Source organism: Drosophila albomicans, chromosome 3 (assembly GCF_009650485.2).
Source record: "Drosophila albomicans strain 15112-1751.03 chromosome 3, ASM965048v2, whole genome shotgun sequence".
Taxonomy (NCBI): Eukaryota; Metazoa; Arthropoda; class Insecta; order Diptera; family Drosophilidae; genus Drosophila; species Drosophila albomicans.
In genome coordinates, this window is record NC_047629.2 from 18,659,507 (window position 1) to 18,686,710 (window position 27,204).

The 27,204-nt window shown below is 42.6% G+C and overlaps 7 protein-coding genes across 15 annotated transcripts; 6 read left to right on the plus strand and 1 right to left on the minus strand.

Annotated features, from left to right (window-relative positions):
• Nucleotides 1-1,951: 1,951 nt before the first annotated feature.
• LOC117571072 (epimerase family protein SDR39U1) lies at nucleotides 1,952-3,257 on the plus strand. The gene is made up of 4 exons (XM_034253042.2): nucleotides 1,952-2,066; nucleotides 2,136-2,584; nucleotides 2,641-2,871; nucleotides 3,055-3,257. The coding sequence occupies exons 1-4, from the start codon at nucleotides 2,045-2,047 to the stop codon at nucleotides 3,247-3,249; spliced, it is 897 nt and encodes a 298-aa protein (XP_034108933.1). The 5' UTR covers nucleotides 1,952-2,044; the 3' UTR covers nucleotides 3,250-3,257.
• Nucleotides 3,258-4,140: 883 nt separating this feature from the next.
• Nucleotides 4,141-5,073, plus strand: LOC117568243 (general odorant-binding protein 67-like). Its single transcript, XM_034248720.2, has 3 exons — nucleotides 4,141-4,247; nucleotides 4,307-4,516; nucleotides 4,576-5,073. The coding sequence occupies exons 1-3, from the start codon at nucleotides 4,200-4,202 to the stop codon at nucleotides 4,951-4,953; spliced, it is 636 nt and encodes a 211-aa protein (XP_034104611.1). The 5' UTR covers nucleotides 4,141-4,199; the 3' UTR covers nucleotides 4,954-5,073.
• Nucleotides 5,074-5,483: 410 nt separating this feature from the next.
• LOC117569635 (general odorant-binding protein 67-like) lies at nucleotides 5,484-6,337 on the plus strand. 2 transcript variants are annotated; one of them, XM_034250874.2, is made up of 3 exons: nucleotides 5,484-5,562; nucleotides 5,622-5,798; nucleotides 5,857-6,337. In XM_034250874.2, the coding sequence occupies exons 1-3, from the start codon at nucleotides 5,515-5,517 to the stop codon at nucleotides 6,190-6,192; spliced, it is 561 nt and encodes a 186-aa protein (XP_034106765.1). In that variant the 5' UTR covers nucleotides 5,484-5,514; the 3' UTR covers nucleotides 6,193-6,337. The 2 variants fall into 2 exon arrangements, with proteins under 2 accessions (XP_034106765.1, XP_051860427.1); XM_052004467.1 differs by having other exon boundaries at nucleotides 5,502-5,562; nucleotides 5,605-5,798.
• A 322-nt stretch (nucleotides 6,338-6,659) lies between these two features.
• LOC117569931 (uncharacterized) lies at nucleotides 6,660-7,837 on the plus strand. Its single transcript, XM_034251290.2, has 2 exons — nucleotides 6,660-7,057; nucleotides 7,112-7,837. The coding sequence occupies exons 1-2, from the start codon at nucleotides 6,661-6,663 to the stop codon at nucleotides 7,756-7,758; spliced, it is 1,044 nt and encodes a 347-aa protein (XP_034107181.2). The 5' UTR covers nucleotide 6,660; the 3' UTR covers nucleotides 7,759-7,837.
• A 330-nt stretch (nucleotides 7,838-8,167) lies between these two features.
• Nucleotides 8,168-10,713, minus strand: LOC117572691 (putative uncharacterized protein DDB_G0271606). Its single transcript, XM_034255742.2, has 3 exons — nucleotides 10,566-10,713; nucleotides 9,853-10,512; nucleotides 8,168-9,412 (listed from the first exon to the last, which is right to left on the minus strand). Exons 2-3 carry the CDS (start codon nucleotides 9,923-9,925, stop codon nucleotides 8,349-8,351), a joined length of 1,137 nt encoding a protein of 378 aa, XP_034111633.1. The 5' UTR covers nucleotides 9,926-10,512; nucleotides 10,566-10,713; the 3' UTR covers nucleotides 8,168-8,348.
• LOC117572689 (nucleoporin Nup188) lies at nucleotides 10,587-17,214 on the plus strand. Its single transcript, XM_034255733.2, has 8 exons — nucleotides 10,587-10,871; nucleotides 10,931-12,168; nucleotides 12,223-12,332; nucleotides 12,394-13,352; nucleotides 13,413-15,471; nucleotides 15,535-15,689; nucleotides 15,748-15,961; nucleotides 16,215-17,214. Exons 1-8 carry the CDS (start codon nucleotides 10,846-10,848, stop codon nucleotides 17,139-17,141), a joined length of 5,688 nt encoding a protein of 1,895 aa, XP_034111624.1. The 5' UTR covers nucleotides 10,587-10,845; the 3' UTR covers nucleotides 17,142-17,214.
• Nucleotides 17,215-17,677: 463 nt separating this feature from the next.
• Nucleotides 17,678-27,096, plus strand: LOC117572690 (glutaminase liver isoform, mitochondrial). 8 transcript variants are annotated; one of them, XM_034255734.2, is made up of 7 exons: nucleotides 17,678-18,092; nucleotides 21,138-21,244; nucleotides 23,760-23,789; nucleotides 24,475-24,714; nucleotides 24,780-25,153; nucleotides 25,215-26,245; nucleotides 26,319-27,096. In XM_034255734.2, the coding sequence occupies exons 1-7, from the start codon at nucleotides 17,835-17,837 to the stop codon at nucleotides 26,472-26,474; spliced, it is 2,196 nt and encodes a 731-aa protein (XP_034111625.1). In that variant the 5' UTR covers nucleotides 17,678-17,834; the 3' UTR covers nucleotides 26,475-27,096. The 8 variants fall into 8 exon arrangements, with proteins under 8 accessions (XP_034111625.1, XP_034111628.1, XP_034111631.1 ...); XM_034255740.2 differs by lacking the exon at nucleotides 17,678-18,092 and adding an exon at nucleotides 20,754-20,885; XM_034255741.2 differs by lacking the exon at nucleotides 17,678-18,092 and adding an exon at nucleotides 21,020-21,040.
• Nucleotides 27,097-27,204: the final 108 nt, after the last annotated feature.

Here is a 27,204-nt window from a genome sequence, read left to right on the forward strand (position 1 = left end):
CACAGAATTCATATTCCTAGTGGCTCCATTCGCAGATTTTGGAAGCTGCAACTGCCGCCCACATGTCAACAGCAACTTGCAACGAGCAAGTTGCACAAATCAAGTCAACAATAGAGGAATCCATTGCATTTATTAGATTTAGATGCAGCTGCAGTCGCTCTTGGAGTTTGAATTGCAGCACTTGGAGTTATTTGCAAGTTTGAATATGTGCATATATATCCGCATGTTGTTGGTGTTGGCCACATTGTGCCATTGACTTTGCAACTTTACGATGTGGCGACTGACGAGAGGCGAGCTGCTGCTGTTGCTCGCAGTCTGTCATTTAAAGGGGCAAACAAAGAAGTTTGTCATCGGCCAAACACACACACACACACACGTCCAAACGGGTATTTACACTGCAGCATAAGTTGCGAGACAGTCTGTAAATTGTACTTCCACTTGTATTGGCATCACAGCATCGCCAACCGGAAGTGCAACTCAAACAGCAGCCCAACAACAGACCAACAGCGTCAGCAACACGCATCCCAAAACTGGCTACTGAAGTGCACACACAAAAGCAAGAAAAGTTTTGAGTTTCATTCGAGTTGATGCCACTCTCAGTTCTATAGAGATTCTGACGTTGCTGCTGCTATCAGTGTTAGTTTCATACTTCATGCTTTGACAGTATTTGCATTCGGCAAATCATATTTTCTTTTGTCTAGAAAGTTTTTCACTTTTACGCAAACCCTTGCCAAAAGAGAGAAGCACATACAAAAGTTGCATATTTAAAACTATTTAAAAACGATAATTCCAGCATAAATCGATTTTGTTAGTGTGGTAGCTGAAAGCAACATAGTTATCGATTTATTGTCGACTCCTTAAAATGTTGGTTAAGTATTAAAGCTTTAAGCTTAAGTTGAATATGCAGCTTCCGTTGTCTGTTCCTTTCTCTCTCATTATTTCCTTTTATGTACATTGCACGCTCACTTACAGAATTATTCAGTTTATTTTTTTGGACGTAAACGTGGTCGCCAGCTGATGGCAAGGCATAGATAAAATGGCGCAGACGCTATAATTATGGCTGGCTAGCTGGCGTTTTATTTCATTTTCACTCAATGAAGCGCAATAATTGCTGCGATTAATGCAAATTCTTCTAACGCTTCAAAGGCATAAAATTTGACTGCACAAAAGGCGGCGGCACATGGCTAACGCCATAGTCAGAGCACAGAGCACGCCCAGCACAGTTATACACCCGCTGGCAAGCATATACATACATACATATAGAAGTTGGGTCGCGTCGAGACAACTGTCAACCCCTTACAACAACGACCTCTTTGGTCTCCTTGCCTTGGCGTCGGTTAATACTGGCAATGTGTATGCAAATGAGTTTCCAATGACTTGGTCCGAAAACAAAACATCGCACAAACCAACAACAGCAAGGATGATGTCTGTTGCACTTGAACTTGGCTTCTGCCACCACTCCTTGCAGTGCTGCCGGCTGCTTGCTGCCTGCTGCTTTCCTCTGCCACTTCGCCATTAACCATGCGTGTGTGTTGCAAAGAAAGCGAGCAAGACTAGCATTTTGTGCATAGCTGGCACTTTTACTGCCAGCCGTCTGTGTGGCATGCCCCTTGTGGCTTGTCGCACTTTAAGCGCTCCACGCTCAGTCAGATAAGAGTTTAGTGCACGCTCTTTATTTCCACCGGCTTATCGCAAAATTTAAAAGCCACTTCGCATTGACACTGGCAGCCGCAATGGTCGATCAACCTTTTAAGTCCATTGCTTCGGCTGGGTGTCACTAAAATTTTACGACACAACTTGTCCAAGCGGCTGTTCGCCCTTCTAGCTACTAATTTATTTAATACGAAGTTTACCGCGCAGCTTTTGAATCTCTGAAGTAGTGTTGAAAAGCACTACAGTATTTGGGAAGCGTTACCAGACAAATAAAAACTTGTTGCTTTGGCGCAAGTTGGCAGCACGAGCATTTTCGTAAACAAGAGGAAGACGGAGAGCTTATAAAACAACAAGAGTTTGGATAACATAACAAAATAGTAGCTGCTACTAAATGTCTAAGCACACTTTAATAGGTACGTTTAAACTAAGCCCGCAGTATGGAATAATTGAATAATAATAATATTAGTGGTCCTCCTTGATAGGTGGCGGCACTGGTTTTATTGGTAGTCATCTGGCCAAACATTTGACCCAAAGGGGCTATGAAGTAACCGTCGTTTCCCGAATGCCCGGCGTGAAACGCATCACCTGGCACGAAATCGAAAAGAATGGTCTACCAAGCACAGTCAACTCGGTGGTCAATGCCACTGGCCAGAATGTGCTGGACCCGAGCCGCCGTTGGACGCCTGGATTCAAGCAGAATGTTTGGAACTCGCGTGTGAACTCGGCAAAAACGTTGTGCAATGCCGCCAATGCATCGCCACAGGTGACATCGTTTGTCAACCTCTGTGGCGTTAGTTTGTATCGACCATCGGATACTAAGGTGTACACAGAGGAGGACAAAGGCGAGGATTACGATTACATGTCCCGCTTGTGTCTGGCATGGGAGGAAGCAGCTCGCACTGGCGACAGCACGGAACCATCCAGTAAATCAGTGAGTACATCAATACTCGCCTACAGTTGTGTTTAACCTTATCCCCTTTTTCTTAGGCCATAGTACGCACTGGTGCCGTTGTGGGGCGAGACGGAGGACTGATCAAGGGGATTTGGCTGCCATTTAAGCTAGGATTAGGTGGCCCCATGGGCACTGGACAGCAGATAATGCCTTGGATACACATGCACGATCTGTGTGCTCTCATCCAGTACATAATTGAGAATTGCAAAACGGGCATATTTAATGGCGTGGCACCTGAGATAGTTAGCAACAAAGGATTCTCCCAGGTACGTTACCCTTTTTAGAGCTTTCGTTTTTGGAAAAAGTAGGACCTTTGAATCTATAACAAAATGTTAAGAAATTAAATAATATAAAACTTATAATTACATAGTAGAAGACATGTTATAGTAATGATTTCCCTTAGATTTCTTACATGCTAATGGCTTTAATCTGTATACATTATTTTTTAGGCCTTTGCATCAGCAATCAATCGCCCCTGCCTCTTCAACGTGCCTGAGTTTGTGGTGAAAACCATCTTTGGTGAGGAGCGTGCTGCCTTGGTGTTGGAAGGAGCCAAGATCGAACCGAAGAGAACTCTCTCCTCGGGATTCCAATTCAAATATCCCAATGTGAAATCGGCTGTGGCTGAAGTGATCGGCAAATAAGTCAAAAATACCTCTACAAATGCTTAACATTGGCTTTCCTGTGTTATTTGTTATTTAGTTGATATTCATTTGTTATTTTTAGTATAACCAAATTAAACTAGAGCATGCACGAGTCGCAAATATAATGAATTTATACACACAACTCTCTTTATTATTTTGGGGCCAGTAATTTGAAAAATGATCGAATCTAATATGTTCATCCATTAGTCACGCACTCTTTGCCCCTCTTCGCACCTATTATGACTTGGTTAACTAATTACTACTGCGCTATGACAGACGAGTAAAATCTAATTAAAATAGGAACTCGAAGCTATCTTTAGCACGATGAAGCTTAAAACAAAAAAAGAAAGTATCAATATTTAGAAACACGTTTCTAAGCAAAGTTGTAATAATTCAGTTACAATATATGATGATATTATGAAATAGAAAACAATTAAATCACATTGTCAACAACAATAATGATTTGTATAAAAAAAAAATAAAAAAAAAATGAACTGTGATTCACACTATGAATTGCTTAATTTTTTTTATCAAAATTGTCATGTTCATGGGAATGAACTTAATTATATTTAATAATGCAAATAGATTAAAATAAAATTACAAGACTCGATATCATTTTCGTGTATTCGAAGAAAAAATTACATTTTTTGCACTACGGCCTGAAATTTTCGATTATCTAGAAACAAAAATCTGAATGTCAATTGAATTAATTTTTGCAATCTACGGCAATAATGACATACTATATAATAGATTGTTTCAAAGTTGGCAAAACAAAAAAAACCTTCATTTGTTTGTGCCGATGAGCACCACGAGGCGTCGGGTTAATATAGATGATTAAGTATATATTCATAATTACACCCACAACAGAATGTTGAGCTTCAGCTCATAGTATAAAATAGGCACACATTTGAAAGCGAACCTCAGTCAGAGTTTGAAACGCAAAACACAAAATGCTATCGAAATCTCAACAACTATTGCTCGTGCTCGGTTTCTGTTTGGTAAATAAATGATAAATAGTTGTCAAGTTAATTACTATATAGAATGCATCACGAACTAGGGCGTGGCTAGCGCGGATATAGACTGCAGCAAGAGGCCCACTTTTGTGGATCCCCACACCTGTTGTCCGCTCCCAGAATTTATCTCAGACGACCTCAAGGAGAAATGCCAGGAGTACAATGTAACAATGCCACCGCCGCCAGCCATGTCTGGTGAGCAAAACGGAGAGGGCAGACGTCACCATCCTCACCACCACAACCATCCATCTCCAGTAAGCGTATTAGCAGAATCATACGGAGCTTCCCGTTCAGATGATTGTTTCCTTTGTAGTGCTTCATGTCTTGCGTCTTCAACGAGACCGGAATTTACGAGAACGACAAAGTTGATTCGGACAAGCTGAAGGACTACCTTCAAGTGGTCTTCAAGGATGATTCCGATCTGCAGACTTTGGCCACCGATGCATTCACCGCTTGTGCCACCAAAATTGAGGAGTTCAAAAGCAAGATGGGAAATCGTCCACCACCTCCTCCCCCAACTGGTCTTCCTTTCTGCCCAATGAAGCCTGCCTTCCTGATGGGCTGCGTATACAAGAAGATGTTCAAGGACTGTCCTGCTGCTATTTGGACTGATACCCAGGAGTGCAACGATGCTCGTGAGCACTTTGAAAACTGCAAGCCACCACATCGTCGTTCTCCCAACTCCCAGTAAAAGAGTTTTCAGTCAACCTTCTTCCAAATATTTCCTAAACAAAATACCTCATTTTCAATATGCAAAATTTGTAACTGCTCTAATAACATAAATAAAGATTTTACCTCGGAATATTTTCAATATCAATTTGTTTATTATTTACGGGTTTTGAAAGAGTCTGCAAAATATCTCAATTTCAAATGAATAGTAAAATTTGAATTCAAGATTGAATTTCATTTCAATTATGTAATTTCCAAAATGCAGTAGAGGATAACCTAGTAAGGAATGTTTATATTTACTCTCCTTTATCATTTGAATTTTGTAGTAAACGAATTTTAATTAAATCGTTTTTTTAAACATTCCTATTAAAATTGCATGTGAAACATACGATAATCTGGAAACAAAAATTCTGTCAATAGAATTAATTGTGGCAATACATAACAATAATTACATACTAGTTAGTACTATTAAAGTACGAGTATCTGATCATAATTACACGCATTACATTAGCTTCAGGATGTCTATATAATGGGAACGCATTTCCACTCAACCTTAGTCAGATTTTTAAACACAAAACTCAAAATGCTTTCGATATGTCAACTTTTATTAGTATTGCTTGGACTATTTTTGGTAATTAAAGGATCAATAGTTCAGAGGTTAAACACTATATAGAACTAAACAAAATATAGGTCGTTGTTAGCGCGGATGTGGACTGCAGCAAGAGGCCCAAGCTTATGAATCCCCGAACCTGTTGTCCGCTCCCAGAATTTATCTCAGACGACCTTAAGCAGAAATGCATGGAATACAACGTAGCACCGAACGGTGAGCTGATCGTAGATAACACCCGGCTTCATCAACCATCTCCAGTAATACATAAACGGTCTTTAGTGGATTTGGCTGCTCATTTATTTATTTTCATTGCAGTGCTTCATCTCTTGTGTCTTTAATAAGATTGGAGTCTACGAGAACCAGAAGGTGTATATTGACAAGCTGAAGGACTATGTGCAGGTAAAATTTAAGGATGATTCGGAAATGCAGAATTTAGCCATCGATTCATTCACAACTTGTGGCTCCAAAATTTCTGAATTCAAGGATATGAAGGGCGATTTTCCTTCATTGTGTGCCTGGACACAAGCTTTCTTGGTGGTTTGCGTGTATAACGAAATGCTAAAGAACTGTCCAGCTACTCTTTGGAGTAATACCCAGGATTGTAATGATGCTCGAGAGTATTTTGCCAACTGCAAACATTCCAAAAAGTGAAATAACTTTTTCAAAAAACCTTCTGTGCAAGTTTACCAATATTAATTGACTACATAAATAAATAATGAGTAACATAAATGAATAATAATAGCAAATGTTTTGCTATTACAATTTATAATTAAAAATAAATTATTACAAAATATTTGCCGACAACTAAATATGAAATTAATTAAAGCCTTGATTAAGTTCTATTACTTTACCATAAAAAATCCAGGGTATTAGCTGAAGTAACTTCTAGTCGAGTCATCTATGTAACTGATTTTCAATTTAACATTTTAGTATTCAGTGTTGGGTTTTCCTTTCGTTTGTCCTTCGTGGTTCTTATCGGAATGTCGCACGTCTGGCCGCGCAATGAAATAGAAAATTAGATTTTCAATGGGAAATTGCTTATCGAGCGCATGTGCCACGCAGCCAGGCAGTCGCCCAGTTTAGTCCTTAGTTTCAATTGCTTCCTGGCAGGCTTCCGACATGGACGTGAAAATGGAGAAGCTCGAGCGAGAGCTGGAGGAATTCCTTGCTGACTGCAGAAAGCAAAAGTTCAGCGATGAAGAAATGCGTTTTATATGCCAGCCAATCGTTTGGTACTTTCGTCGATTGACTATCCGACGCTGGATTCTATGGTTCTTTCTGCCCATCCTGGTGGTCTATTTGTTATGGAACTATTGCGACACCTGTGCTTGGTCAGCCAGTGCTGTGGGTCGATTGCTGCTCATCCAGCTGCTGCCCTATTGGGACTGGACTCCATATTACTACAACAGGTGCTTGATTGAACGAGCGGAGCCAGCGGACAGTAAAATCAATGAGCCCAAGCCTCTGGGCAGGCACGAGACGCTCTGGGAAAACTGTGTGCTCTGCGAATCGCTAAGTGAGTAAACTCAATTGGGTAATCTTTAATTATCCTCGACTATTTCCTCTGCAGATACAATTCCTATAGCTTCCAATGTGAGTTACTCCATGCTGGAAATAGAGTATCTGGAGCGAGGATTACCCGTCATCGTCACAGATTGTCAGGTGCAGCAAGATTTGGATAGTTTGCTGCAGCGTATAAACGATAAGACGCCTCAACTGCTAAACAGCAAACCCTGCGATGTATCCACGAATCTGCTATTGAGGCATCTCTTCAATATTGATTCGGCGCTTGAGAAAATCAGTGGATATCAAGCAACAGCTTCCTCAATGGCTTGGCATCTGCAGTTCCGCAACTGCGATACGAAGAGTGTGAAGGCATCAAGAGTCTATGCACCTCGACCTTATTACTATCCACGTCATCTGGAACCCTTCTACTCCAGCTGGTTGCTGATGGCGCACAACACGCGTCGTCCGCTGCAGGAAATCTATGTGCGTGGTTTGATCTTTGTGCAACAGCTTAGCGGACACTTTGAACTGCGTTTACGTCCCAAGCAGCCTTGCGATGGAAACGTTTGTCCCAATCTCAGCTTACGTCTGTCTGCTAGTGAATGTCTGGTCTACTCCACGGATCTCTGGCGACTCAGCTATGGGCTGCAGAAGCCTGATCCTAGGAACAGCTCCGTAGCCACAGTGCTCGAGGTGGACTGGGAGCGATAATGAAGCTGGCTTTCAATTGTGTGCTGTTCAATGCTAATTGTTTCTATTGACCAATACTCCTTTCGATCACGGTTGTCTCATAAGAATAATACTAGTGTGTAATAAATATTTACAAATTAAGATTTAAACAGCTCTTTACAATATTATTTAGACTAATTAACTTCATCTAATAATAGAAATCTCCTGAAAAAGTAAATAAAAGTTACACACAAATTGTTGAAAGAAATTCAAAGATTACTTTAAATTATAATTTAACACTTAAACAGAAAAAGAATAAGAATAATAAGAATGTCAAAACCGGATCACTTTTGGCACAAAATTCGTGCTAAAAATCTGTCAAATTAGGCAACCGTGCGTATGAGCGATATCCAACACACGCACTGTATGTAAAATAAGAATAAGGAAAATAAATGAAGTTGATCATTTGTCAAGAAGTGGCCTAAATTGTATTTACACAAAAACACAGATTACACATCGAATACTATATAGGATATGGATGGAACTTATGGAATACTGCAAAGTTGCTTAATCAGTCTCCAGATGAAGCTGGAGCTGGAGTTGGATCTGGAGTTGGAGCTGAAGCAAAAGCATTAAGCACGCCGGCATTTGGCCTCGACGAGCTTCTGCAGGGTGGCGGTCAGACTGTTGATGGCATCGATCTTCATGCGCTCGATGCGCTCCTGTTGCACCAGCGACATCTTCTGGATTTGCACCTGTTCGCGTTGCAGGCAACGCTGTAACTCCATCTTCTCACGCTCCACGTCCAGCTTGCGATCGAAATAATCCTTCCACCAGCTGTCATCCGATTGCGACGGCTGCTCAAAGAGTTTGCTATGTGGTGCCATGGCCATCTGGTTGCTGTTGCTGTCGTTGTGCTCGTGCGTGGTGCTGCCAGTCTGATCCGCATCGTACTCCAGCTTGGGCTGACGCACCTCCGACAAACTGTTGCTGTCCTCGTCAAACTCATCGTTCGACTTGGTGTCTAGCTGCACCTGCGGCTGCAGCAACACCTGATCCACAGGTGTTATATAGGGTTGATCCTCGGGCACCGCTTGCAGCGTGGCTTGAGGTGCTGGTTGCACCTGTAGCTGCAACTGAGGCGTTGCCGGCTTCGGCTGTGGCTGCAACTGTTGCTGCTGTGGTTGTTGCTGGGGTTGCAACTGTTGCTGTTGCGACTGTTGTTGCTGTGTCTGCTGCTGTTGTGGCTGTTGTTGCTGCTGCTGTTGCTGTGACTGCGCAGTCGCTGTTGGCAGCTGCATGTCAAAGTCCGCCTTCTTGCCCTGCAAGTACTTGAACATCTCCTCGAAGAACTCCCAGTGCACATAGCCGGAAACGTATTTCTTGTTTAGATTCTTGTTGTACGTGATGAGTATGTTGTGCCACTTCTTCTGCACCTTGGCGGCGCTATAGCGAAAGCCCAGACGTTGCAGCTGTCGGGTGCAGTGCAGCCAAAGCGCTGTCCGCTTCTGTCTGCCCTCAGTGAAGCTGCCCTCCATGGGACCGCGTATGTGGATGAGGGCGCGTGTTGCCTCCGTTGTCCAAGCACGCTCGTATGGGCCGCGTCCAATGCTATTGACGCCGCCCTGAAGCTCTGTCTCCTCCAGCAAGCAATCATCGTCGAGGTCATCTAGGTCATCGTCGCTAATTTGATAGGCTGTAAGCAGTTGAAAATTCGTCAGTGTTACACTTGTTGCATTTCATACACTTCATGTTTTGCGTTGAGCTAAAAGCTCTCTTGGCCCTTGACATTTGAATGCATAATAACACTGCTCTTAAGCTGTTCTTGCTCTCGCGCTCTCTGCAAGTTACGCTCTTTCAGTCGCTCTCTCGCTGTGCTGGGCTCTCGCTCTCGTGAAGTTATTGGCTTACCACCCACCACCAGCCTACACAGCCTAGTCACCGCCCGCAGCTGCAAGGATGCTAGCGCTGCTGCCTCTGCTTCTGCCTCTGCTGCTGACGCACAATCATAGCTACATCTTCAGCCGCAGCATTCCTCATCCTTCAGCATTTCAGCATTATACTTATACACACACATTTTCACCATATCAGTAGTACGAACACTATGATTTTTATAGTTTTTATTGTTAGACTTACGTTCATTCTCCTCGATGCAGCCATTATTATTATTATTTGCATTATTTGCACCATTCACAATAGTCTGTGACATTATTGCAAAATTGCTTTGATGCTTGAGCTTTAATTAATTATTGCTCTGCATCTAACTTAGACCTGAATGCTGTCAATAGTTTTCTGTTACTAACGAGGACATTTTACTCGTGCTGCCTGCAGCTTTCAGCCTCCTGAGAGAGATTTGTGTGCGCCAACGCTCTCGACCAAAAAAACTCTCACAATAGTACTTTACAAGGCACAGGTACTGTTGCCTGCCTTGCTGCTTGCTCTCTGTCTCTCAGATCTGTGGGAAGCTGTGACACTGCACGGCGGCTAGCCCATAGTGAAGTATCTAGAACAAGCTGCTGTGATTGCTGCTGTGTTGGGCTGCTGCTTTGCTGGTTTGGTGGGGTGGTTAGCATCTGCGCACTCTTGCAATTAAGCTGATTAAGATGATTTAAGGTCTGGCAGCTACCCTTGTAATTGCAAGATGCATTTTATGCTAACATCATAATGACAAGATAAAAGCATACATATTTTAATTAAAAAAGCAGAGCATTTAATAAATAACAGGGCAAATATTATTTTCTTGGCAAATCGTTTTTGTATGTTCTATATCTTTCTGGCTCGACATCGTTTGGGAATCTTGTCAAAGAAATGCAAATATAGAGCAATAATTATAGTTTGATTATACTCACTTCAGTAGTATTTGTATAACGCATTTTAAGAAGTATAATATGAGTCTTGTTTTAAAGCGCATTTCAAATTTTAACCGTCTATCTGGCAACACCACAGATTATCTGGCAGCGACATCGGAAGCGGTCAGCTGATTAATGGCGTTGCCAGATGATTTGCGCGTTGCCGGTAAATTTCAGCGAGTTGGCAGTCCGCAATGCATTAAAATTGCGCGTGTAAAATATTTGTTGTTAGTTGTAGTTGATTTCACTCTAAAATTTTGTATTAATTAGATAAACAAAAATGCCTGCGATCGAAAAATGTGTCATGTGGGTAGTAGAAAAACGAACTGATCAACGGAAGTTCATTACAAGTCTCCGCATTACAGATATGACTGGAAACGGCTGTGGCAAATGGTGTCTGGCATTCACTATGAGACGCCGCAGGACACAGTGAAGGAGGAACTGCATAATGTTAGCTCCGAACTACAAGCCGGCGTGTTGCAGTTCAAGCCTAAAAGTGCCTCAAATCTACAGCTTGAAGCACTTTTAAAGGAGAAGAAGCAGGAGAAACTGTTGCCCTTCACAGAGCGTTTGCAAGAGCTGCTAAATTTGGAGACAGCCCAATGCTGGGAGATCTTGTGTTACTACTTGACCAAGGAGTATCGTGGCTCGGCTAGTTTGCTAACCCAGCTCATCTCCACGGAAACAAACATGACCAAATTGCTAGAAGATATTCGACACTACTATTCACTGGAGCGCATGATTGTTCTAAAGATTGTGAAGAACTTGCTTGTCTTCTACAAAGTAGCTAACCATCCATATCACAACGAATACAAGGAAGTGGTGGATAAGATTACGTTGCCTCGCTTGCTCGACTCGTATCTCAATCAGCTGGATAGTCTCATCAATGAACTGCCTCCCCGCAAACTTCTTGCAGGCGAATGCTTCTACTCCCCAGAGAGACTGACCAGCTGGTCGGAACGTAATGCTCGTGAGATTAACGAAGTGCTCCATATTCTGCTGCTGCTCGCAGAACACATACCCTTCGAATTTGTGCATATCAAGCGACTGTTTGCCACTATTAAGCAGCACTCCTTTGGCCGCATTCAGAACTATCTCGATGAGAGCAACGTTTACCACCAGGAGCTAATCAAAAACCTAACGTACTCTGAGCTTGTGTTGCTGTTGAAGTGCTTCAGCTTTGAGCATCCCAAGCAAAATGCCCAGCTGATTGAACAAATCATTCAGGAACTGCATGTAGAAATAGCAAATATGCATCATCGACCCGAGCATGGTCCCCTCCTTTTAGTATGGATGCTGTTGCGCCTGCGTGGCACCAACGACTCTGAGGATGCATCCAGCTTGTTGCGCTGCCGACAATTGGGTAAACGTGCTGTGGAACTCAAGTGCTTTGTCCAGCTGCAAGCGATTGTGACTCACGCTATGTTTGCCGATGACAGTTTGCTGTCTCGTATTGTGCGTAAGACCGTTTATAATCAACTGGCTTATTTGTGTGAACTATTCGATGGCGACGGCAGCTGCGCCAGATACGAGGGCATTTATGAGTTGCTCTGCGAGCTGTTGTCCTGGCCCCAATTAGCCAAGGACTTTTGCAATAATGAAGGTAAGCAAGTAAAAGAATCATGTGAATATCATCACTAATTTCGTATACTTTTAGATGGTGGGGTACGCTCACTTTACAATACGTTGCTTGAGAATTTTCCGCTGGAATTCATTAACTTGGCTAAGTTGGCACAAGCTCTAACCAAGGCTGGTCAGGGTAGCTACGTAAGCAAAGCGATAAATGTTTTAATTGTAATACCTCTTGACTAATTGAATTGTTTTATAGATTAAAACTCAATTGGAATCTTTGCCCATGTTGGCGCTTCTTTACGATGAGCGTCAACACAAACTCAATGAACTGGGCTCTGAGGAATATGAGCTGATGAACGTTGTGCAGCCTTTTCCCCGCATTGATTACACTTTGCCCGCTGGCACCTCATGCACAGCAGTGCAACATCCCAGTGGCTTCTATATGCACTTTCGATGCAATGTGAATTTCTTCAATGCACTACATCATGAGATCAATTGCCTGTTGCGAGAGAAAGCCCAATTGCATGGAGACTTTGACTCGAATGAGCGCATACTGCGCGTTGAAGCTGGCTTAAAGTATTTAGTATTGGCAGTGCAGCGCACCAAATCGATAGACGGCATCAGCACTGAGATGGTCCATCCCACCGAAATGTGCATTGATCTGCTGGGTAAATTCAAGAGTGTACAATGTCCACCTGATGGTCTGCTGTCCAGTTGCCTCAATGTCTGCACCGCACTGCTGCCGCTGGTCGACGAAGAGATCTTTAGACGCGTGAGCAATTTGGATATATTGCCCACGATAAGCAACGGTTCTCTGCAGGATTACAAGCTGTATGCAAGCGCCTCTTATTTCGAGTCGCGCTTCTTGGGCTCAGTTATTGATAATGTGGAAAAGAAGCAGGAACGCTTCGAGTTCCTCATGGCCTACCTTAGTTTTTTGCGCACCTATACAAAGTTGAAACGCAAGCGCTATCTGCAAGTGGAATTGCCGGGTCTCATTTTTCTGCTACGCGATGTCTTCCCCCATCTGCACACCTGGCATTTCAAATCACAGACGGAGAAGAATAAAATCTATTTTGAAGTGCTCAGCTTTATTTGCGATCTCTTTGACATTCTCGCCAGCAATCCGGAGAAGAATTGCAAGGAGAGTCAGTTGCTGCTCAATGTCTGTGTTTATTCGCTGCTCAATCTGGACAATGGTTTAATTTTGCTACGGTTTGTTAACTGATGAATCCGCTCTTATAAGAATTCTATTAACTTTCATGATCTTTGTAGATTTGTGGGTGTAGGCAACGCCTTTCTCCAATACACTATGGAGCTGGAGACGAACTGGATGCAACAGCAACCGCATGGTCTGATGATGCTGGTGCGCCTATCCATGCGTATACTCATGCAGGTGCTCTGTCTGAAGAGTCATGTCTACAGCTCTGATGCATTGTCACCTTTAGAGGCTCTTATCTACACGCAACCCAAGCAACGCGATACTTTGCGGATTATACCTACTGTCTGCAGTTATATGAGCAATATCTTTGATCGCTGGCTGCCCATTGCATCATGTAGACTGCTGAAGAGGATTGCGCTGGAGTTTAACATGTCTTTGTTGGCCTGTCTGGACATGGAGGCAGATCAAATACGTTTAACGTTTATGCAGAAGCTACCCGACGAGCTGGAAAGTGATTCGGTTAAGATAGCCATACTAGAGTTGGTGGACGCTTGTATTGCGAAACAGCCAGGCGTTACGGAGGCCTTCTTCAAGGTAAACTATGGCAACGACAAGCGCTCTTTCTTTGGCAAGGAATGTACGCCCAGCATTGGCGACAGCATCGTCACCTACATGAAGGAGTTTCTCGATGCCCTCGAGGCTGAACCACTGACAATTCAACAGACTTTGCCCAGCAAAATTATGAACATATTTCACTCGCTGTGGAAACACAATCTGCAAATGCTGGTGGATGAGCTGCTAAAGAAGCCCCGCTTCTGGACAAAGCTCTGCAGTCCGCTCTTCGCTAAACCAACACCTCAGCCTCAAGTGCGCGTCTACACACAGTTGATGAACATTGTGTCGATTGAGGCCTACAGTATGGGCAACAAGCAAAACGATGAGCTGCGCGAAGTGCTGAAGAAATTCTTCGATCGTGACTGCTTCCAGCAGTGGCTCAACTATATCTTTGATATGCCCAAGGTGCCAGCAGTGCTTTCTGCAAACGAGGAGCTGCCTGACTGGATTTGTTGCTTGCAGTCTTTCAAGGATTTGATTGTTATACTGCTAAAGAAGCAACCCAATTTAATCACCATACCCGACGCACAGTTTAAGCAGCTGGCTCAGAAGTGCCTCACTGTGTTGGTGGATCGTGCACACTACTTGGAAGATATGCGCCCATTCATTATGCTGGCTGAGCTCTACATTTTTCTGATATTGCGTTTTAAGCATGCTTATACTAGCAACAGCGATGAGGAGCATGAACTCATGGAACAGCTGCTGCAACTAATGAGTCGTATCTGCTCCTGCTATGAAGATTTGCATGTGCGTGCCAAGGAAGCGTGTCTGGCTATCATCACCAAGAGCGCGCATCTCTACACCAACTTATTGGTCAGAGACTCATCGATTGCGCTGCGTTTCCTCAACTCGGTGGTAAGCATCATTTGCACAGAGCTGCAGAATATGGAGAAGTCCGTCAATCTGGATCAACTGGCACAAACTCAGCCGCCGCCCGAGGAAACCAACGGCAAGGCATCCACGAATTCGCTGATCTTGTGCCTCAATCTGCTGAAAGCAGTTGCCACAATTTTCAATAACGATGGACCTGGCAACTGGGATCTGCCTTTTGTTTCTGTGCGTCTGTTTCAACGGCTGCTGCGCTGCGTCTCCTACACATTGCCGCTGCATCGCAAGCGTGTGCTCACTGTGCAGCTGCTGGATGTGCTGATTGTGTTTGCCAAGAGCAACTGCTCAGTAGAGTTTCTGCACTGTGATGTGGGCGAGCATCTGTGGCTCAAGATGCTGCCACCACGTGAGCTGCTGCAGACCAGATACGAGTTCAATAAGGCCACCAACGATATGTGGACCATGGAAGAGTGGTGGCCCATCTATGCTCGTGGCATTGAGCTGGTTGACATCATCTTTGACAAGCACAAGAAATGCTTTCTGCAGGATGCGCTGCAGTTCGTTGGCATACATGAGGTGTATCTCGTCGACTCGCTGCTGCTGGGCAAGCAATCACTGGAGCCTGCGGCCATGCAGCTCATCAAGGCATCAATTTCATTGGTAGCCAGCCTCACGGAGCACCACAAGGAATGGGCGCAGGAACATTCCGCCTCGCTCTTCAATATTATGGTAATTCGAATACGCTGGTAAATTACTTTCTGTTTCTTAAATTAATAATAATGTTTTTTGCAGAGTGCTGTTCAGGGTCTGATGTGCCATGTAACGTCCATGTTTCACCAGCAACGCAATTTGAAATGTCTGCTAGCCGGCAGACGGTCCCAGCTCGAAATATTGCGCAACACGGAGTCCATAGCAATCGATGATGACATCATCAATGCCTGCAATGAGTATGTAGCGGTTAAGCGATATATTCCCAATTGTATATTCATTCAATATACTCCACAGCCTCACAGATATCATCATCTACTGCGTGAAGGCGTTGCTCAAATTCAGTCCCGATCTGTTGTATCTCTTGTGCTCCAGCATCTATGAGCCACACAAGTGGCGACCACTGCTGGATGTTAAGTTTGGTGCTCCCAAGTTGAGTGAGAGCAACGTAACGCTTACTTTTGGCATGGTATTGAATATGGTCAGCATTTATGTGAAGGCACTGAACATGGTAAGAGTTAAAGTTATGGAGAAGACTTACTGATAATTAAGTGATAATCACTGATAAATAGAAAACAAAAACGTGTTAATTGGTGACTAAACAAGTTGTCAAAGGAATCCCAGAAAACAACTTAATAATATTGTTGTTTATTTACACAAAAAAACTCGTTATACGAATTCCGATTTAATTTAAGCAATTGTAATAACAATTAAGTTCATATTTTAAATGACTAAATCGATGCACTTGTTCGCACACTTTCTAGCAAAATCATGGATTCAACGAAGTGCCACTAAATATGCTGCCAGTTGTGGAGGATGGCGATGTGACAACCAATGTGTCCAGTAACAACAGCCTGACAGGCGAGACTAGTCGAGGCCAACGAAGCTTCACGAAATCTCTCTCGGTTAATTCAATTGCATCAGCTGCTTGTCCCTCGAACGAATTACTTGCCAATCTGGATGGTCAACTGTGTCTGGTGGCGCTGGAGCATCTGCTCATGCTGGTGGCATCGCAGAGCATTTATGTGATTCGCTCGCCGGAGCTGGAGCCACGCTGGAAACAGATTGTGCGTCGTGACATCAGCAGCGAGCTGTTGTGCTTTCATGAGTTTGTGCGACGTAGGGTGATTGTCGACTATCGGGACTCGCGCTGTCAGTGGGTGCGACGAAAGCATGGTCTGCTGAAGATTAAGCAATCAGATGCAGCGATTCTGGCGCCTAGTCAACGCAACGCCACAGAAGTGGTGCGACGCACGAGCAGCACCGCTAATGAGTTAAGGGTCAATGTGGTGCGACGTCTTCATCTGCAGCAACAACAGCATGCACCACAGTCGAGCGAAAATAATTTCGAGGTCACACAAGTGCTGAGTCCAATTGCGGCGCCTTACAGCTCAGCTGCTGGTCACAACATCGAAGCCTCTACACCGCAAGCAGCCATGGAGCTGGGTGATACTCCTAAAGGCCATTTGGAGAGCAGAAAGCGTCCGCATTTTGGCCAACTTCAACACAATCCACAGGATGAAGCAGCGCTGGCCATTGAGGTGCAGTACTTTGCCCCCACAACGTCGAGTGGCTACAGCGAATTGTCGCAGGTGCAGCTCGTCGAGGAGGACTATCTGCAACTGATGTCCGCGCTGTTTGGCGTGATACCGCAGAGCGAGCCGGCACGTGAGAGTTCGAGCGGCATGTGAATGAATTATTTGTTTAGTATAAGGCATTGAGAAATGCGAGAAATGATTGAAATAAAGTTGAAAGTTTACATAAGTGTGCGATATGTGACGTCACATTGGACGAGCCCCCCCCAAAGAGTGAATGAGAGAGAGAGCAGGCAGCAGTCGAGTCAAGTCAGCTGAGAGCAAGCTGGAAAAGCCCTCCCACGAGGTAGCATGTCAACACTAATCTCAATAATGCTGCTGATTTCTCTCGCTCACTCTCAGCTTTTCTCTCCCTCTCCCATGTGTTTCCGCTGCCTTTGCTGTTGCTGTTGCTGTTGGCTTCTCCGTTGCCGGGCAGGTTGCTTACTCACAACTTAAACATTGCCACGCAAAATTGAAAGAAGTCTGAAACTGTTATTGTTGCTGTTGGCAATGGCAATGTTGTCGTCAGCGTCGACGTCGTCGTCGTCGTCGTTGCCGCAACCGGCGTGCTGAGCTGATTATGACTTTAGCACAAACAGTCGGTCGGTCGGTCAGTACCTTGTGAGTAGTCAAAGAGAACGCATGTGCAGAAAAGCGACCACGCACAAATAAAATAAATATAAAGAAAAAAAAACATAACGAGCTACACGAAAGGTTAACAGTTTGAAGTAGAGAAGAAAGCAGAGTTGAGTTAAATACACAACATCATCGGGCCCCAAAAGTCATTAGTGAAGAGTGTCTGTGATAATGTTTAAAGGTGTTCCAACGCTTGCGAATCTTAATCTGCGATTGCTGAAGAGTCAGGTCAAAACTCCACGCCTCACGCTGGTCAATGGCCTAGTGCTGGTGCGACGCAACAAGGCAACGGCTACCTCTCTGGACATCGCCGACGCGGATCCCAAGACCGATCAGATTAATCTCGATGTCTATAGTCAGGAGGACCTCTTGAAACGCGCCAGATTTGGGCATACGGGCAAACAGGTTCAAAAGAAAATCGCATCTGAGGTGAGTTGATAAACTCCGCTAACAACCCTAGTCAAGCACAGCTGACTTCATTTGTGGGGGTTGTGCAGAGTAGAAAGAAACCAGGCGGTTCCATTGTGATTTGTTTGGCCACACACCGAAATTTTCGCATCATATTATTATCGATTTTTACATGAGAATTTAGCTTGCGCCACACATTTTTGGTATATAGTAATTCGCAAACACTTCCCTATTTGTGTTCCCATTTCCACATGTGTTTTCGGTTCAAACGCACGCATATCGCTTCACACCAACAATTCCTAGATTTCTAAATATAGCTCACAATTCGTAGTTTTGCGATTTAATGCGAAACAAAAGTATTTCAACAGTTAAAGAGATATGGATGTTTTTGTTTACTTGCTTCCAGACCAGTGTAAATGACTAGAACAGTTTACATTAGAAAAGTATCTTTTCATTTGTATGTATTTCGCCAGACACGCAAATATTATACTGGGCTTCCTTATCTGATGAAGATACTTATTCTGCAGCGTGACAGTTAGCTTGTGGTTTTTCGCTTCATTAGATAACTGTGTAATTAAATCCACCGAAAAATTACGTGCCCAAAAATAAATTTATATCATACGTTAACCGCTTCGTTATCTTATCTGGCTGGGCATCTGTTTAGTCAAAGTGTGACTACTGGAAATTGGATTGGCAAATATAAATCATGACGTCTAATTAATTTTATGAATTAGTAGTCTAGACCAAAGGTGCTAAAGTACTAATATAGTCGTACGATTCCATTAATCCGCATAAACAAAATCATTTCCTTTATGTGTTTATGTCTACGGCACCAATTACATATCCTCCATAAATAACGGCTAGATTTCTGCAGATAAGAATATTGACCGAGACATTGAAATTGATTTGTGAATGGAATTGAATAGCGAGCTATTTGTTCGTTGCTCGCCTGCCCCTAAAACGAATACGAATGCCCGAGTACATATCGCTGAATCATACATATATTAACACATTGGTTCTAAACATGCCAAAGTCACGGGAAAAATGTCACAAAAAAGAAATCCGAGCGAACGTGAATGTAGGCAGCCGAAATGAATACATTCATATGTTAAGTACATTCAAATGGCACTGACATACAGACGATTTGGCGTTGCTCTCGCTTAAATAAATTAGCGAATTATTAATAGTGATGGCACTATCGCAAGAAGATTAATGAAATAGATTCTAAATATATTTTAAAATATTGATTTAAGTCGGAGAAATACCTATTGTAAATGGGAAGAACATGCGTTAATTTTGTTGGCATAGTAACACAAACATAAGATTGATTTGCTATATTTATTAATATACTTTATTAGCTCTAATATATTTTGCAATCAATTTTGTATCAGTGCACCTGTGAAATTGTTTATGAAATTGTGAAATATGAAGTACTTTTTAGTTGAATTTATTGGGATAAATAATATATAAAAATATATACTTATATACATACTTCAAAGTTATATATTTTAGCTTAACCTTTATCATTTTACTTAAATTGTAAGCGTTTAAATATTCTTTAATTTAATTTAAATTTCATAACAAGTTTGTTCCAGTTTAAATGTCTTTAACAAATTGCTTAATAATCCCCCAATATCGTGTTCCATCGCTAGCTTTAGCACCAGGTGTTAAAACGTTTTGGCAACGTTCCGTTTCGTTGCTATGGAAGAAAATAATATTCTTAGGTACGCACAAACGTACACACGCTAGACAGATACGAGAGTTCGAGTATCTATGTGATGTGCGTTGAATTTTTCGGGTGCCAAAACAAGCCCCTCACACATACAAACGTACACACACACACACATGAGAGAGATGAAGATCACATGGGCGCCGTTGTTGAGTTGTTGTTGAATTGTTGAGAGCGCGCCAAGCAAGAAATAAACAGATGCAACTTATGAGCAAAACAAAATCTTAAAAAAAAATGTAAATGTGTGGGATTATTTGTTATTTTCGGTTATATTTAAAAATCAATTGTGTATTTGCATTTCGTGCGTCAAATCTTGCAAATACTTTTTCTTTTCATTTCGCTTAATTTGTGAAAGCTGTCAATCCGCGACATCTTGAGCAACAAAAAGAAGAAAATACAATCATAACTTAATGTTTTTTCTTTTATTTTTCAAGTGTAGTTGGGTTGTTTTCTTTAACGACTACATCGAACAGTTGTTATCTCTCGCATTCGCATTCACATGACTCTGTTTACCAAAGAGAGTCTCCGTCTGGATTTCGAATGCAAATAACACGTGTTGGGTTTTTTAGACTAATCGTCTAAGCATTCCGATTTCCGTTTGATTCGCAATCCCTGCGGCAATTGTTGAGCCAATCAATTAGCAAACTCCCCACCCGTTGTCTCCATGCAGCCCCCCATCTGAGGGGAGGAGCATCTGGCCGCGTCCCATGGCTGATGTCATGCGGCACTTGCTGGTAATCCAATACCCAGGTGTTCAATTACCCCTTCGCAATCTATTTAACCCAATGATTGGTTCATGAACTAAATTAGATTAATAAGTAATTCGATATGGTCACGAGATTGACTCCATTGTCTCTGAAGTAATCATTTTCATTTGGTTAAGAGATAAGAAATTTCTATTAACTGCAATCGATATTATTTATCCAGTTTGAACTGATAACATTTAGCAAGCGAGGAGTTCATTTTCAAAGCTTTTTATTTAAGTAAACATTTTTTTGTTTTTTAAATTTTTTGCTTTGGGATTATCCTCGGCATTAGTTATGAGTAAAAAATGCATAGGAGTCTTTGTGTTTAATCTTTGCAAGGTAAAGTTATCGCTGCAGCATTTTAGGCGTTTCCATTAAACAATATGCGAGTTAAAGCTAACATATAAATTGGTTACTATTGACATAGCCATAGTTCACTTTTGATTCAATGCTGTCAGTGGCCACATCGAAGCGCAGTACGTTTCAGAATGATAGTACGTGGTGCAGTGCAATTAATTACTCATTTATTATCGAAACGTGCTTTTAAAATTATTTCAAAATTCTCACACTTTTCATCATTTCACATTCCAGAAGAAATTGCGAACTCCACCACTATTGGACTTGGTTTTTGCCAATCGGAAATTATCCTTTTATGATCCCAGCTCTGGACCGAAGCAACGCGAGGAACATGCCAAACTGTAAGTAACTTTTACGCAGAAGTATCTTATAACTACAAATTGCACAATTGAACAACATTTGCACACTAACACGAATGCAGCCAGCGCACTCTGATTCAATTCAAATACTTTGCAAAATATTTGAGTTGCCATTTGGCACCTGCTCCTCTTGCAACTCTTCCGAGGCTTTTAACTCTATACACTCCACTTGACAACACACGCGACACGAATGCCACGTGGCTCAAATGAATAGTATCAATAATTACGGGATAACATATCATTAATAGATCGAGTGGTGCTGGTCACCAACTGTAACTCAAACAAATTGATCCATTTATAGATCTTGTGCAAGTTGACAAAGCTATTTATAGAATGCCACAAATCTAACAACCGATCTGTTATGATGTACTCTAAAACCTCAGGTTGACTCGCGCAATTAGCGAATTAACAAAGAAAGAAAAAAGTGCACTGCTCTTGTTGTTATTCAAAATTCATATTCAGATTCAAAAATATTTACCTTGTATATTTGCAATATGCTTTTTTTGGGATGCATGCCAGAAAAGTCAGAAAAACATTGAATGTGTTTTTGTTTTCTTGATTTGTCGCCTGTCTGTCCTAAGCAAGGACGTCAGACTTGAGTAAATACCCTGTGCTTTTTTGGGGTTGCTAGACTAGTCCAATTCCTAATCAAATATTCTTTATGTGGGGATCGTCGACATGCGAATACGCGCTAATTGAAGGCAATCGCGGCAATCGCATAAAAAAAAATAAATTAACATACGTTTATTAAATGAAGATAAAAATCGAAACTCGACTCGATTCGATTCGTTTTGTGCGTTTGGCACAAATGCTCATGGTACTGTAGTATGAACATGCTCTGCCAACTATAAAACTGTTGCCCCATCGATGTGCCGCTCATTTCGGCATCGGCATCGACAACGACGGACCCAAGGCACCAAAACCCAGTGTGTGTGCGAAAATTTGACAAAGTATTGGACTAAAATAAAAGTGCGATGACTGAACGCAGCCTAAGATTGTTGCAGTATGCCACGGAGAAGGCGCCACTGCCACTCGATGGCTACACGCCCGAGGAAGCTGCCGAGTTCAAGGATAGCATACGACAAAAGATACTCGACGATCTGAAATCGATGACGGGCGAGGAATTAATCGAGCTGGTCAAACAGAATGCAGCAAAAGTCGAGGAGGAGGAGGCAGAGGAGCGTCAACAACAACCTGTGGCTGCTGGTAACAAATCCGATCGAGTGCAGGATGATTGCGATCTAATTGATGCGGGCATCATTGCCGAAATGGTGGCGGGCATATGCACCAAGAGCCAAAAGGCGACGTTCATCAAAGTGATAACCAAGTATATCAGGTAATGCGAAAGGAAAACTTTAAGTGACTCATTAGACGAGCCCACAAGCTGATAGCACACGCAGTGCATAGTACAATATACCCCATAACATATATGTATGTGTGTATACTACATAGTCATTGTCTGTGAAGCTTCTTAGGCTGGGCCGCGTGACATGAACTCTTATCGCTGAGATGGGGAAAACAAAGTGCGAGCGAGCATTACGAGCAATAAAAGTGCTTCAGCCTTAGCCTCAGTCGGCAGAGCTATTAGTCGACCTATAAATTCGCACCTATGACCAAGGCAGACAATAGTGATACTAGATGCCATCATATTATAATGGAACATGTTTGATCCACATTATAATACTGGCAAATACAAATGCGTTTTTCTCCGATTTGTTTGCACGCTCGAAAGGGGAGTTAATTAGTTTATTTTATTGCCAATAACATGATTTAGAAATTAGCGCCTTTTCGCACTGCCTGCCAATCCCAGTCCCCATTCTGTCTATAGACGCGAAGCGACTCCCTTTCTCCCTCTCTCTCTCTCTCTCAATCTGGCTGTGTCTGGCAATAACAACAACCATAAAATATCACACATTTGGATAATGTATAAAATGCCGGTCGGTTGAGCGTTGTTTTTCATTAAGCTTGCAACAGTTGAGCAATAGAGTCAGACCCTTAAAAAATCGATCAGACAGTCAAGTTAGAATATTACGCATACGCCATGGTGTTATCCGAAGAAATCGATGCATTGAAACGCCAGAGCGAAGATGAGGAGGCCAAGCAGCGTGAGGAGACCTATAGGCGGGACAAAGAGCAAGAGACAACAGAGACAGCTGCCATGATCGAGGAGATCATTGAGGGTATCTCCCTGCAAAATCGTCGTGGCACAATCGTTCGCACTATTTCCGCAATTATCAGGTACTGATCTAAGTCATTAATATATTCATGATGTTGGCATTCTATAAATAGCACTCGGTCAGACAGACAGTTAGACACACCTCCTTCCCAAACACACACACACACAGATTTACAGATTATTAAGATAAAGAAATTGCGTTGAATTTTGTTTTCCAATTTTATGTTTATTACACACGACATATGGAAATGGAAATGCGTAATTTGTGGTTTAATCAACAATTATCTATACATAAATATCTATAATATTTTATTCCCTTAGGGAACAGCGACGCAACTATTCGATGAGGCCGTGAGTAAATTGATTTGTTACGGTGTTTTATGCTTTATTCTGATTCTAATTTATTATTGATATCAAATGTAGAGCCTAGCAACTGTACATTGTACCCATTGTACCCTGCTTAAATACAACATTCAGCAGAAAAACACTCGTTAAACTCCTCCCTCACCAATTGAAATGAATTGAAATGTGGCAAAAAAATACTTTTTAATTGAATGGTTAATGAATGTGAAAGACGCTCTGAGATTTGATCAATTTGACACACAGTCACCCTCCACAGCAACAGATTCCACTCATAAAACTCAAGTCTAGAAAAACGTGTCTGTCTATTTTTAGTCTCGAATTCGCATCCCGACATCTGAAATATGTTTCATGCAACAGACCTTGTGCATCGTAAAGCGAGTAGATTATACGACTAGACGTCTGATCTCCAATTACCACCTCCATCTAACTCGTTTACATCGCAATTCACCAGTTGAGCACGTAGTCTCTTGTACTCTGTGTAGTGTTTGGAATATTATTTTTTTTTGTGAAGTTCAATTTTTTTTTTCGGTATTTTGAATTGCTTTTTTTAATCGACATACGCATGCTAAAAAAATCGCTTTTTAACCGCAAAAAATCCCCCCTCTTGTAGTCAATTAGCGATTGAATATGTGCCAAATATTTTTGTTAATATTCTGGGCGTTGTTTCTTGCAGTCATCGCGAGCAGGAGCAACGCAATGCCGAGGATGTGTTGTTCGATATGTTCGCCAGCGAGGAGACTGGACTCATATCGATGGGCAAATTTCTGGCCGGACTAAAGACCACAGGAATTCGACGCACCGATCCCCGTGTGCGCGAGTTAATGGACAACCTCAAGAAGGTGCACAAGCTGAACAACTACGAGACGGGATCCTCGGCAGAGACTCAGCATCTAAATCGCGAGACCTTCAAAGCGTAAGTCCAAATAGAATTTTCTTTTAACTTGATTCTAATTCTATCTATCTATTCTTCATCTTTAGTGTCGTTTCGCCAAATATTGTGCTCATTGCCAAAGCATTCCGTCAGCAGTTTGTGATCCCTGATTTCTCCAGTTTCACCAAGGACATTGAGGAAATCTATTGCAACTGCAAGTCCAATACGCTCGGCAAATTGGCCGATTACATTCCCCAGCTGGCACGCTACAGTCCCAACTTTTGGGGCGTCAGCATCTGCACTGTGGATGGGCAACGCTTCTCCATTGGCGATGTCGACGAGCCCTTCACACTTCAAAGTTGCAGCAAGCCCCTGACCTATGCCATTGCCCTGGAGAAGCTCGGGCCCAAGGTGGTGCATTCCTTTGTCGGCCAGGAGCCGAGTGGTCGCAACTTCAACGAGCTGGTTCTCGATCAGAATAGTAAGTAAACCACGTTTTAGTACCTTTTGGTGTGATCCTAATTCCGCCCTTCTTTTTACAGAGAAACCCCACAATCCCATGATCAATGCGGGTGCCATACTTACTTGTTCTTTGATGAACGCACTGGTCAAGCCGGACATGACCTCTGCTGAAATCTTTGATTATACCATGTCATGGTTCAAGCGCTTGTCAGGTGGTGAATACATTGGCTTCAACAATGCTGTGTTCCTCTCAGAACGTGAGGCTGCAGATCGCAACTATGCGTTGGGCTTCTATATGCGGGAGAACAAGTGTTTCCCGAAGCGCACCAACCTGAAGGAAGTGATGGATTACTATTTCCAATGCTGCTCCATGGAAACCAATTGCGAAGCCATGTCTGTGATAGCTGCCAGTCTGGCCAATGGTGGCATTTGTCCCACCACTGAGGAGAAGGTCTTTCGCCCTGAAGTTATTCGGGATGTGCTCTCGATTATGCACTCTTGCGGCACTTACGACTACTCGGGTCAGTTTGCCTTCAAGGTAGGCTTGCCAGCCAAGTCTGGTGTAAGCGGTGGCATGATGCTGGTCATTCCCAATGTGATGGGCATCTTTGCCTGGTCTCCACCTCTGGATGATCTGGGTAATACAGTGCGCGGTCTGCAATTCTGCGAGGAGCTGGTCAACATGTTCAATTTCCATCGCTACGATAACCTGAAGCATCTCTCCAACAAGAAGGATCCGCGCAAGCATCGCTACGAGACCAAGGGTCTCTCCATTGTCAATCTGCTCTTCTCGGCAGCGAGTGGTGATGTCACCGCATTGCGTCGTCATCGCCTCTCGGGTATGGACATCACACTTGCCGACTATGATGGACGCACTGCTCTGCACTTGGCTGCCTCTGAAGGTCACTTGGAGTGTGTGAAGTTCCTGTTGGAGCAGTGTCATGTTCCACACAATCCCAAGGATCGTTGGGGTAATCTGCCCGTCGATGAGGCCGAGAACTTTAATCACTCGGATGTTGTTGAGTACCTTAAGAGCTGGGCTGAGAAGGTGAAGGATGCACCCGAGGAATGTTTCCCCGAAGCTGTGACCACCAAAACAGCAGCCGATGAGGTCAGTTCAACTAAGCAAACTCCTAGATGTGCATAAAACTAAATCGGTCATTTCTCATCTATGTCTATTCCAGGAGATTTCAACCGACACTGTAACCACTCCAGACCGCAGTGGCAACACCAGTCCCGTACCTTCAGAGGCTGGCTTTAGGAGCCCCAGTCCAGTGTCCTCGGAGTCGGACAGCACGGCGAGTGTTGCCAGCGTGGACAAAACTAAGCCAGGTCTCTAAGCAGATAGCAAGCAAGTGAAAGAAGAGAGAGCGCGAGAGAGATTGAAAGATACGAGACATAGAGCTGTATTGACAGAAGATATACATACATACCTGTAGAATCTCGACTAAATTATTGCTTTATAATCTAGTTAATACATGATTTTTAGTTAGCTATCAAGTTGTGGAACTTGTAATTCTATTCATTGTAAGCCCAACATACCATACCACTATATCATATAAACTATTATACACATTCATAAGAAAATTAGTTGATGTGTACATATTTATTATTTACGCTTCTCCGATCAAGCTGAATAGCGGCATTTGTACTACTACAATTCGTATGTGTAGGGCTTAGATAGGTACCCACTTGTATGGTGCAGAGATATCGAAAGCAATGACAATAAAAATGTATTTAAAAATATGAATGTTATGCCCATTGTTAAATGGGTGCGTAGGGTTTTAGTATTGAAATCACCAAATGGATCCCGAACTATACATATTACTGTTTATATTTGTGACTTGTGAATTTACTTACATGTATTACAGAATTGTCAATTTCTTTGTGTACTATATACCATATTTGACGTACAATATATATTTATGAATAAATGCAAATACACTTTATTGCAAATTTAAACGGCAACAGCAAATTATTTGATTTTGTTTTATACTTTATGCTTTAATGAGATATTTGAAGCTCTTACTCCACTGTAAAACCAATGCGACGTCGTGCCGAAACGACGCT